The 12,478-nt window shown below is 46.2% G+C and overlaps 1 protein-coding gene across 4 annotated transcripts in view; it reads right to left on the minus strand.

The window, feature by feature from the left end:
- Positions 1-1,176: 1,176 nt before the first annotated feature.
- Positions 1,177-12,478, minus strand: part of DLK2 (delta like non-canonical Notch ligand 2) — a 46,295-nt gene continuing 34,993 nt past the window's right edge. For 3 of the 4 annotated variants that reach the window (XM_060244392.1, XM_060244389.1, XM_060244390.1), the window contains exons 4-6: positions 8,212-8,342; positions 4,019-4,163; positions 1,177-2,667 (exon numbers count right to left, since the gene is read on the minus strand). In XM_060244392.1, the coding sequence (XP_060100375.1) occupies positions 1,911-2,667; positions 4,019-4,163; positions 8,212-8,342 (1,033 nt within the window). In that variant the 3' untranslated portion in view covers positions 1,177-1,910. The remainder of the gene's footprint in view (positions 2,668-4,018; positions 4,164-8,211; positions 8,343-12,478) is intronic. The other variant, XM_060244393.1, reaches the window with a different exon arrangement.

Consider the following 12,478-nt stretch of genomic DNA (forward strand, 5'->3'; position numbering starts at 1 on the left):
GAGAAAGCGAATTTGTCTCCTTTGCCTATTGGGCTCAACAGTCCATTCTACTGTGCCAGGGCAACAATCTGAACCCCCAAATCCTGCTCTGTTCTTTCCAGAAAAACTTTTGAAGCCAAGTGACCTATGAGTCATACTGGATAGAAATAGACACATGGAGGTGATAGAGTTTGGGACTGCAGATGCTGACTCAACCCCTAGCCTCTGTACACTGATTATAACGTCTGTTCAGGAGGATAATGTACACTCTGATGAGTACAGGCTCTGAACATACAATCTGCATAGTATATTTTTGCATGACATAGACTGCATGTTCAGAGCCTATGCATATCAAGGTAGACACATGGAGACCTGTGCAGTTAGTGATTCCCAGTGTCAGCAGGCGCATTCTGAATTCTATCTATACCTAATTTGACTACCCGCAAGGAACTGAGAGCCAACAGAAAACAATACAGTATGGGCAGACAGTAACTACACTCGATGTATAATCAGAATGTACGTCCAAAGGTCAATGCTGTCCATCCAAACTCTATTGTTTTGCATTAGATGCACATTCCAGTGTGCATTAAAATGCAGTCTGGCTCAGCTGGACTGGGGTTTCACAATCAGCGTAATGCAGTTTTCTTCGCTATCACTGTCATCATGTAACTCAATCTGATTCAGTCTGTGACAAAATCATGTTCACTAACATATAGTGAAAGAAAAGTTTAAGCAGCAGGTGATGGAGGAAACCAATGGCTCCAAACAAGCATCAACAGCACAAAAAGATGGGATGGGGCATGAGGGTGCTTGTCAGACTCCTGGAAAATCCCAAACACAGCATAGCTGAACATTATTCAGTCTCCATAAAAGCTGCCACAGGAGCTAGAGTTAGTATAAATCTTACTTCTGTTTGTGGAAACTAAAGTTCCTCAAGTGGTACAGAAAGTTCTAATGTTTTCTCCAAGATACTTTCATGTTTGTTTTCAAAGAGCACAAGTAAGGCAATGGAACTGGGATTATTACTGAATATGCCAAGCTGCAATTTTCAGCTTCATACACATACGTTTCCATTCTGGCATCTGGGAAGAACCTGGTCAGTTGAGATGAACAAAGGGTACTGGCTTTGTGTCTGCTTCCATTCCTCCTGGGCACCACAGCTGAGAGACTGACATGCTGAGGTAATGAAGGTAACAAACTTGCTGAGATGGTTTGATATAAGACAGGGTAAGACATGTTAGTTGTAGAGCTACCAAACATTTGTAACCGCATGGGGAAAGGACACAGTGCAGGACAGAATGGGCAAGATATGAGCCTGGATAATCAGTGCAGTCAGCAAACCAGCTCATGCAACCATGAGGCCCTCCACTGAGCTCATGGTGTTTGAAATGGACTGAAAACCTCTACCCACAACGGGAATCTCAGATTGTCTATGCCAGAGTTTCAGCAGTGGGGTATACAAAGAGTAGTGTCTAAGCCCCCTCATGTAAATAGATAGGCCACACAACATCTCCAACGACAAAGTCCAAGAGTTACTAGATGCCCAGGGGCTTAGACAGTTTTGGCTCCTACAATCTGCTCTGGCGTGCTTGGTCTCATTTCTCCCTTTAGTCCTTGTGGGATGGAATACTTCCCTCTTGCTTGCTGTTTCCAACACCAGGTTATCGTGACCCAGCATCTCCTTTGGCTCTCTTTGTAAATTGGTGTCACCAAGCTAGTGCCTTAAACTGCACACATTCAAGGACTCTTGTTTTCAAACAAGGATTTGCTACCCTGTAGGAATCCTCCTTCCTTCTTGCTGTTTCACAAACTTAAGTTCTACCGGAGCCCTTCAGTACTTTGGAGATACACAGCCAGAATGGCTCCAGGACATGGTTTGAAGGATTCATTGATGGGTGTATGTAGGTTGGCCAGGGTCCAACTCTGGGTCCTTACAGCTCTGTTGTTTTCCTGGGTTCTATCAAGACTGTACTTAACATTCCCACTTGACACTCTTGGTCCTGAAGTTTCCGTGTAGACTCTGCAGGGCTTTGGCACCTCCGGCGCCCCCTCTGCCAGTTCTTCAGCAGCAACAAAACAGTTACCAAGACCAGCACGACAGTGAGCAGCCCAAATGCCAGCACTAAAATCAATTGTGACTGACTCAGCCCAGAGTCCTGCTGTGTCACCACCTCTTTTACAGAGATTAGCAGCCCTCCCCCATTTGGTTTTTCACTGTTGTTAGTGATTCGTTTCTCAGTAACCACAGTCCTAACTGGCTCAGATTGAGTCGTCCAAAGGTCACTGCCAGTTGTGCTTTTCACAACACCATTGTGGTCAGGTTGAAATGTGGTGGCCAGAGTTGGCTCTGGAGCAGGGAGCTCACAGGTTTTGCCAACAAATCCATCAGAACACAAGCAATCAAAATCATTGATGCGATCATAACACTTTGCTCCATTTCTGCACGGATGGCTGGCACAGTCATCAATGTTGATGGTGCAGAAGCGTCCTTCAAAGCCCACCTGGCACTGACAGGAGAAGCGGTTCATGCCATCAAGGCAAGTGGCACCATTGGCACAGGGACGCATCAGGCAGTCGTCGACATCAATTTCACAGTGCAAACCAATGAATCCCGCCAGGCACTTGCAGGTGTAGTTGCTAGCAAAGCCATTTTTGTCCTGGCATAGTCCACCATTTTTGCATGGAAATCTGAAATCAGAGATCAGACATTTAACAAAACCTGCACAAGCCATGTTATATTCTGCTGGTGAAATCCACCTTGGTAGAAGTTTTGTTCTAAACATTAATGTTTAGTTTAAAAATAAAAACTGTCAGGAGGCTATTGGAGCAGAATCTGTGGGTCTTATAGATTTTACAGCTGCCACTAGAGTAACTGGGTTTTATTTATTGATTTACTTCATTTATATCTCGCCTTTCTAGCCAACGGCAACTGAAAGCAGCTGACATTGTTCTTCCAGCCTCCACTTTATCCTCACAACAATCCTGGGATGTAGGTTAGGCTGAGAATGTGTGACTGGTCACCCAGCAAGCTTCCATGGCAAAGTGGGTATTCAAACCAAGATGTCCCAGATGCTCGTTACAATGTAACCACTTCACCAACCTGGTGTCATTGTACTATATACAAGGCTGAATATTATATATACATTTCTATTTTATTTTTTTAAAGCTATGATTTGTGTAGTGTTTTATCATTTACAGTGCAAAAGCTGTCAGATCATTATTCTGTAAGACAAGCCCAGCCTCCTGCAACTTGAGCCTCCACAAGCAACTTCACAGAAAGACTTCCCACATCAGATCGATAGAATGGTACATATTCACTGGGCCAGAAAACAGGATGCTAACATGTTTCCTTCCTAGCGATACAACGGGGCACCGCCAGAGAATGCACAGCCTACCTCCTTTTTGTATTGATTTATGGTGCTGAGGTCCAGGATGCACCTCCTGGTTTTTCAAAGACTTTCCCTCACCCTGAGGCCTTAAAGAAAGATGCAGATGAACTTGGCGCTGATCTCTCATTTTTCCTTTGATTTGCCTGGCTCCAGTTTGGGGAAAGAAAGTGAATGCTCCCTGCCAAAGCTGTTTGTATTTTATTTTTGGGAACATCAACACAACAGCGTATAATGCTCCTGAATCAGCCGCTGAAATCGCTTCTTCTACATGGAAGCCAAAGAGGCAGAAGTCCTGCCTCAAATGGTTTTGGTCACACTAAATGGAACGGCAGGAAGTCACCAAACTGGAGACCCAAAAGATGCAGTAACCATTATGGTTTCCCTACAAGTAAGGTGTTTTGCACCCCTGAATACTAAAATGCCCAGCCTTCACTCCTGTGTTGGAAGGGAGAAACTGAGCAGTGAGTCCTAATTGCAGGTGCCAGTGCAAGTACTGCAGGGGAAGACTGTCCTCTGAATGTACACTAACACTTCCCTGTGGGCAGATGTTTGTCTCAGGCAGTATTTTCTTCTAGCAGTGGAATTTACTGTAGCCCAAGTCTGAGAAACTCTTCTGCTCATCCCCATCTATTTCTACTACAATCTCTTACCCTGCTTTTTCACATGGCCCTGTCTTCAGTTCGCAGTCCTTTCCGTGAAATCCTTCAAGGCACAGGCAGGAATACTCTCCATCTCGGTCATAGACACACTGGGCTCCATTCTGGCAAGGGGTCTGGTGCTCACAGATATGCACATCTGGAGAAAAAAAGGAGTGACTGAAGGTTAAAAGTGAAGATACTCTTGCCATGCATACATATGGCATGTATGCCCTATGTACTTCACAGACTGGCTTTAGAGAAGAAAACTATGATGCAACTGAGATAGAAAAACTTACAATATGGAGCTACCAGCCACAGTGGAGATGGAAGCCATGCCAACCCGACTGGGTCTGTTGAGTACTGAACAGCTAATGGATGAATCTGGAATGGGAGTTAATTAAAGTTGCTACAAGAAGGTATAGAACCTACCTGCAAACATAGAACACATGAAGCTGCCTATCCTGAATCAAACGCTTTGTCCATCAAAGTCAATATTGTCTACTCAAGACGGTCAGTGGCTTTCCAGGATCTAAGACAGAGGTTTTTCACATCACCTACCTGATCCTTTTAACTGGACATGCCAGGGACTGAACCTGGGACCTTCTGCATGCCAAGCAGATGCTCTGCCAGTTAGCCATGGTCCCTCCCTAAACAGATCCCAGACACTGACTACTGCTTAGTACACTGATCTTCAGCTGTTGGAATGGGATGCAAAGGTGGGCCACATCCTGATTTAACATGGGTCCCCATGGCATGGAAAATATGGCCACCAATTTAAAGTAGCTTCATTTCGCTATTTGGTTATTTTCTGGGCTTTTTTTGTAGCAGGAACTCCTTTGTATATTAGGCCACACACTCCTGATGTAGCCAATCCTGCAAGAGCTTACAGGGCACTTAGTAAACTCCAGGAGAAGTGGCTACATCAGGGGTGTGTGGCCTAATATGCAAATGAGTTCCTGCTACAAAAAAGCCCTGATTATTTTCTCCACCTAACTCACAGGGGAATATCTTGTAATGGAAAACAGGAAGTCCTACCTAATCTGCTGCTTACTAATAAGGCTTTATCACTCTTCTGTTCAGGCAATTAGTTCACTAGAATGATGAAAAACCTGATGAAGTCCCTACGCAAATAATGCAGCTGCTCCAAGTCAGCTAGAAGCAACAAAGAAAGTTCCAACAGATCAAACAGTGAAGATGCAGCTGACAACCAGTATCAGAGAGTTATATCAGCACCTCACCCTCCACTTCATGTCAGACACTGTCCTAAGAAAGTAGAGGTACGACTTGGCTTGACTATCCGATGCCTATTGCTATAGGCAAGAAAAAATAGAGCAGTGTAGGTCAGTTGCATGATCTGAACCACAAGAAGTGCAAAACCAACAAAGTCAACTTTGTGCTATGTCAGAGCAGAGGAGCGCAGATGACATCCTAGCAGTTCAGATGGCTTCTCATTTAAACGTCATAGACGGAGTAAGCAGGAGCCCAGGAAGACTCCAAGTCAGAGGTTTCTACCTTCTTCACCCAAATAATAACTAACATGTGGAATTCACTGCCACATGGCTACAAGCAAAGACAGCTTTAAAAGGGGACTGGATAAACAAGCAGAGGTCCATCAGTGGCTATTAGCAACATGGAATAAATGAAAGACTATGTCTGGGGCAGTGATACTCTGTATTCTTGGTGCTTTGGAAACAACAATGGTAAGGCTTCTGGAGTTCTGGCCCTGCTGGTGGACCTCCTGATGGCACCTGGGTGTCACGGCTGGGGCCGGGTCAGGCAAAGTCCAGGGGCAGTCCGAGGTCTGTAGCCAGTAAGCAGGAGGGTCCGAGGCGCCAAATCCAAATCACTGTACAAGTATCGCAGGTCCGAGGTCCAGAAGCCGAGGTTAGGGAGTCCAGAAGTCACAAGCCAAAGTCAGGGAGTCCAGAAACCAAAGTCAAGCCGGAGTGGATGCTAGAAAGTCAGGGAGATGACTAGTTGCTTCCACAAAGCCTCCTCCCAAAGCCTACAGCTATATAGCCCTCTGCTGGCTGTTGCCCATTTGGGCTAATTGCTGGCTCAGAGAGGCAGCCAGGATCCTGTTGCAACTCAAGCATCCTTGCTCTTAGAAGGGCCAGAATCCTCTCAAAACTCAGGGCTCAGGGAGCGTCTTGCTTGTGAGCGTGCCGCCCTCCTCCGATCCCTGAGGTCCTGACGGAGGCGGTCACGCACACGCGCCACCCGAGAGGGCGAGGCAGGGGGGCTGGGATCTTCTCCAGCAGGAGGCAGGGGCACTGGTGCAGGCTCAACTTACTCTGCAGGGTCCCCAGCACCCATGACACTGGGTTTTGGCCACTGTGTGACAGTGCTGGACTGGATTGCCCATTGGCCTGATACAACATGGCTTCTCTTATGTTCTTATAAAGGTAAAGGTAGTCCCCTGAGCAAGCACCAGGTCATTACTGATCCATGGGGTGATGTCACTTCAGGATGCTTTCTTGGCAGACTATTGAAGGGGTGGTTTGCCATTGCCTTCCCCAGTCATCTACACTTTACCCCCAGCAAGCTGGGTACTAATTTTACCAACCTCAGAAGGATGGAAGGATGAGTCAACCTTGAGCCGGTTACCTGAGCCCAGCTTCCACTGGGATCAAACTCAGGTCATGAGCAAAGCTTGGACTGCAGTACAACAGCTTGCCACTCTGCACCACGGGGCTACTGGAGGTAACTGAACCATCTAGTTTGTCACTGTGGGAAACAGCATGATGAACTAGATGGACCATTCATCTAATCCAGAAGAATCCATGGTATGTTCTGACATTCCACTTAACCCTCTCCCACTCTAATAATCACACAACCCACCCAGAACTCTCAGGAGATTGTGGGACATGTCCATAGGTGCAAACTATGCGGTGGCTCCGGGGCTTGAGCCCCTCCTGGATTTTCCTGGTGGGGGCTAAGCCCCCTTCGGGCAACTAACACAGGACTTGGGGGCTTCCAATTTAAATTTTCAAGGAGGAGAGATCATTATCTTCAAAGGCATGAATGGGGTGGTAGAGTCTATGTGTGATTTTCCCTCTGGACTGCAAAGAAGTTAGCAGTGTTACTGACTTTACAACCCCAGCTTCTTACAAATGCTAACTGAGCTAAAACAGAATAAAACTTTGTTTGTCTTAAAGGTGTTACTGGACTCAAACTTTGTTCAACTAGTTAATGATTGGGGGGAGGAATAACACTGTATTGCTATGTTGCATACATATTGCTATAATATTTGGGGGTTCTTTTGGCAGATAGATATTTTGTGTCTTCTTCAAGCCTATGATTGTTTACATTCATTTATGTGAACCAGATCCTTTTGAAAATTAATGGCCCCAGCAAGCCGTTTTTTTCTTCTCAAAATGACCACACTATTAAAGATTGGGTCAAGTAGGTGTGTATTGACAATTGTTTACCACCTAGGCATAGGGTTGCCAATCCCCAGTTGGGGGCGGGGGATCCCTCAGTTTGGAGGCCCTCCCCCTGCTTCAGAGTCATCAGAAAACAGTGGGGGAAGGGAAATGTCTCCTGGACACTCCATTATTCCCTATGGAGATTGATTCCCATAGGGTATAGTAGTGAATTGATCTGTGGGTATCTGAAGCTCTGGAGGGGCTGGTTTTTGAGGTAGAGGCACCAAATTTTCAGCATAGCATCTGGTGCCTTTCTTCAAAACACCATCCAAGTTTCAAAAACATTGGATCAGGGGATCCAATTCTATGAGCACATGATATGTATATTTGCAGATCTTAAAGTGACTATTCTAAAAGTGAAATTCAAAAACAGGATACAGCAAGAGACCTCTGAGATACCACTATAACCACTGGCCAACTCCCACCTTTTCCTGGGTTTGGCCCAGTCCATCAGCATTGTTGGGGGGATGCTCCCTAAATTTATGGAGAGGGAGCTTCTCCATAAATTCATAGGTAGTGATAATGGAGGCCCCTCCCTGTGATGTCACTGGCTCCTCCCTATGATGTCACTGGATCAAATGCCTCTGGCTGGGCCCCAGCCCCCCCCCCCCCAGGAATTGAAAAGTCTATGCCCCTGGATGTCCTCGGAAGTCCATATGATAACGTAGAACACTCAGATTGAGAACTGTCTTTTTGCATTGTAAACATTGATATATTTTTTTCATGCAGACTTTACACATGATTTTCTGATCCTTCTGTCCAGCTGGAGTAACCTACCTTTATCACAGAACTTGCCAGCCCAGCCATTTTGACAGATGCATTGCCAAGGTTGGTGGCATGTTCCATGGGTACAGCCTAGCATCCTCACACACTGTTCACAATATTTTCCTTCCCAACCTGGGTCACACCTGCAAAAGAACAAGGAAGGTCAAGGCATGTAGAAAAAGCACCACCACATAGCGTGCAAAAAAGGAAGGAATTTTATAGTATCACAGGTATAATGTCTTCTAGGTCACTGCATTCAGATTTCATTTAGATATATCAGCTTCAATTCCTAGATAAGGTGTTAAATGCTTGTAGTTACAGGGTGAGGGAACCTTGGTGAGCAACCCTTCCAAAAAATATTATATCCCTCTTCTGAATTTTCTACTTTCATTTTTTAAAATCAAGTTCTAATCATTTTTATTGCAGAGATAAAAGGGGAAAGGTGCAGGTCATTTTTGTCCTAAATGCCTAGGAAGGAGGGAAGATGAGGAAGGAATAAATTCACTGAAGCCGAGTCAGTTAATCCTTTCCTGGCCAAATTCATTCTTTTCTGCTCTATCCCATCACCTTTTCTTCCTGGGTCCTTTGCTTTTTTTCTTAGACATTTCTCTCCTTTTTAATAGGGAATGCCTTCTACATTTGCAGTAGGAAATTTGCCTCGGTAACTGGGACCAGAAGAGGAGCTTCACTCAGCTTCACTCAGCCCTAGGATTGCCAGATCACTCCTTGCAACTGGCGGGGGATGGGGGAGACTTACCAGGAGAAAGAGAAAGGCCCTGGCCACTTCACTAGCACTGCACAGGAAGTGATGTTAAGACGCCAGTGAATTCCAGGTGATGCTCTGGTATTTTTTTTGGGGGGGGGGAACTCTGTGGTGAAACCAGCTTTAACCATAGAGCTTTTGCCCAGAAGTTGTTGTCTTGATGACATCAATTCCTTTGTGACACTACTGAGTGGCCTGGGCCTTTCTCTTTCTCCTGGTAAGGCCCTCACTGGCCAGCTGATTGGTGGCTGGGGTGGGGGACCACTGCCTCCACTCCACAGTAACTGGATTTAATAATTAACTACTAGCCACTTTGACATCACTTACAAAGTTGCAATTACTTGCATCAGCTACTATCATCTGCATTAAACTATAAGCCAATTCGATGTAACTTGGCCTCACCCCACACATTGCGAGACTCCTACTTATAACATCATTCTGTGTTATCCAACAAATCTCAGGGTTTAGGATGATGGGGCCCTTGCCACCCTAGCCTGCCCAGTGTATTGACATCCTTCACCCTGAAATTTCTGACCACGAGCCTTGATAGACCATGAAAGAAAATCCATTCAGTTTTTTCTGGAATAATATGGAGTATGACTTCAAAAGAACACCACGAGAATTCTTACAAAAAGTCATGGCATACAGATGAGGGTGAGGGGCAAGAGGAAGGGCTTTAAGAACAGGAGACCATAAGCGCCATCATTTTGTGGCCCCAACTACCATTCCCTGTTTCTTTAATTATTGCCCTTGGCTTTTGTAAGAAAACAATCTAAATTTGATAGATGGGTGGGTAAAGATAGGGTTGCCAAGTCCAATTCAAGAAATATCTGGGGACTTTGGGGGTGGAGCCAGGAGTCTTTGGGGGTGGAGCCAGGAGAAATTAGTGGTGGAGCCAAGATCAAGGCTGTGACAAGCATCATTGAACTCCAAAGGGAGTTCTGGCCATCACATTTAAAGGGATAGCACACCTATTCAATTCCTTCCTTCCATAGGAAATAATGAAGAATAGGGGCATCTTCTTTTGGGGCTCATAGAATTTGACCCCCTGGTCCAATCTTTATGAAACTTGGGGGGTATTTTGGGGAGAGGCACTAGATGCTATACTGAAATTTTGGCGCCTCTACCTCAAAAAACAGCCTCCCACCCCCCCACATCTCTAGGAATTCCCTTCACCCAGCTGGCAACCCCCACCACCCAAGAGGGAATATTCTCCTCCGAGCCCTTCTCCCCCCCCCGCCGCCCAACTGTAGAAATCTTCAGCCAGTGAGGGCATGCAGGCAGTTCCCTAGAACTACAAAGAATTCCAAAAGTCCAGATTCCCGGAGGGGGGGGGCTTAGGTCCAGCCGAGGAGGACTTTTGTTCTCCACCTGAAGCACCCCCCCCCTGCGCATTTCTAGGCATTTCCCATCTTGGCTGGAGCTGACCTCCCCGGCCCCCCGCCGCCCTTTACCGAGGCTCTCCAAACCGGCCGGGGCACCGCGCCTTCCCTCTTCAGCGCAACAAGAGCCTTCCAGCCGCAGGGCCAGCCCGGCTGCGTGCTGCCTTCCCAGCCGGACTCCACTCCCGGTGCCTTGGCTCTCTCCAGTCCCCGCCCCCCCGGGCCTGGCTGAGCAGCGAAGGCTGCAGGGAGGCCTCCGCTTGGTCCCCGCGCCCGCAACGCCTGACCGGTGCTCCTCCAGCCACCAAAGGCGAGGGCAAGGCAGGAGGCAGGGCCCTAGGGAAGCGCTGTGGCTCGCCTCTAGCAGCAGTGGTGGGCAGCCAGCCGGGAGTGAGGCACGCCCGGCACCGCCGTCGCCTCTGGAGCCGCTGGCTGGGCTGCCCTCAAGGGTGGGAAGGGACGAGAAGCTGCTGGGTGGGAAGGGTCACCATTCCCCCCCGCTTTCCAGATTTTTGTCCAGCGGGGGGAGAAGGTTCCAAACCGGGGGTCTCCAGGCCAAGCGGGGGATTTGGGATGCCTAGGTAAAGACCATCAGAAAAATGAGGCTTTTTCATTGGCTATGTCTGCCATAGGGGTTTATTACAGGTGACATTCAACATTTGATGTGGAAAATCACACATCATCGACAATTGATGGCTGAAATGAGAAAAGAAATGTGTTTACTTGTCCATCTCAGTAATATCCAAACTGTTTTTAGTGGGAATAGGTTTGTGCCAGTGCTAGGCATTCCTACATTAAACTGTTAAGTTAAGGGGCTGGCTACTTTTGGGTTTTGAAATTAGTCAGACACAGAGAACTAAAACAATCTTTGCTGTTTATTTTTGTGTAGATGGAGAACATACTGGGAGGGAGAACAAAGCAGCAGTACGCACCAAGATGGTACTGTTCAATACCCTATTCAGTGACACAGGGCCTTACAGTTAGTCAGCTTAAATAATGATGCTTTAACATACCGAAGGTTACGCTAGTAAAATGTCAATTTATCGGCTTTGCGCCAAAGAAAAATGCACAGCTGCACTTTCTTGAAGGATAACAGATGCTCAATCTCATGCTGTTGATTGCATAACTGCAATAGGAACAACCAAAACACCTCACACACACAAATCTAGTGGGAAAATATCACCATGTATATAATTAACTTTTTGAGTCATCCAGAGGAGACAAAAATCAGAAAGTCAAGGCAGACCCCAGACAGACTAACCTGATCTACACTGGATGACCATGTGACCAAGGCCAACACACAACTTCTGTCCCTATTCTTTTGTATTAAATTGATCTTAGATTGAGAAATTTTCACTGCTTTAAAGTGCTTGAACTGCATGGTAACAATACTAATTCTGTGGTATCTTCTTGGCTGCTGTTAATGATGTGCGATTTATTCTTCTTTGTACTAGAAACACCTGAGTCTGCCAATGCGTACTAAATTTTCAAAGCACGAGTCAATATTCATGATCTCTTGACAGTTAAGGCATAACTAATCCATGTTAAGATGATCCTGAGACTGTACTATTGCTTAAGACCACAAGAAGTGTCTTGAAGAACCACACCGTTGTCCAAGGAGTCCAGAATTCTTTGCAAGAATCTGCAGAAATCAGCAGAGAAAAGGCTAGAAGATTATGAATGAATTACCAGCACATTTTCCAGGACTAATAGCACCCACCAGGTGTGCATGTGTGTGTGTTCTGAGTAGGGCTGTGGCACCAGGAGAGGTTTTATATATATCCACCCACACAAGTTTCTCAACTTCAAATCTCCCTCCCTCTAGGGTTCATACTTGCCCCATCGGGGAAAAATATAGAGGCAACATGAAAGCACCCTGTGTGTATATAGCAGCTCCCATGACCAATGTGAGGCTGGGAAAACACTTGTCTCTTGGTGCCATGTCCCCAGTCTGAATCAAGGGGCCCCCATGGCTGCTATTTAGCAATTTAAGTTTCTCATCTCATTTCATTCACAAGAACGGCAGGCAAACAGAACAATCTTTAGGAGAGTTATGCCCTTCAAAGTCCAATTGATTTAGAAGGAGGTGTAACTCTGTTTAGGACTGCACTTGCACTGCATATTACTTTCAATG

Source organism: Heteronotia binoei, chromosome 1 (genome assembly GCF_032191835.1).
Source record: "Heteronotia binoei isolate CCM8104 ecotype False Entrance Well chromosome 1, APGP_CSIRO_Hbin_v1, whole genome shotgun sequence".
NCBI classification, from domain to species: domain Eukaryota; kingdom Metazoa; phylum Chordata; class Lepidosauria; order Squamata; family Gekkonidae; genus Heteronotia; species Heteronotia binoei.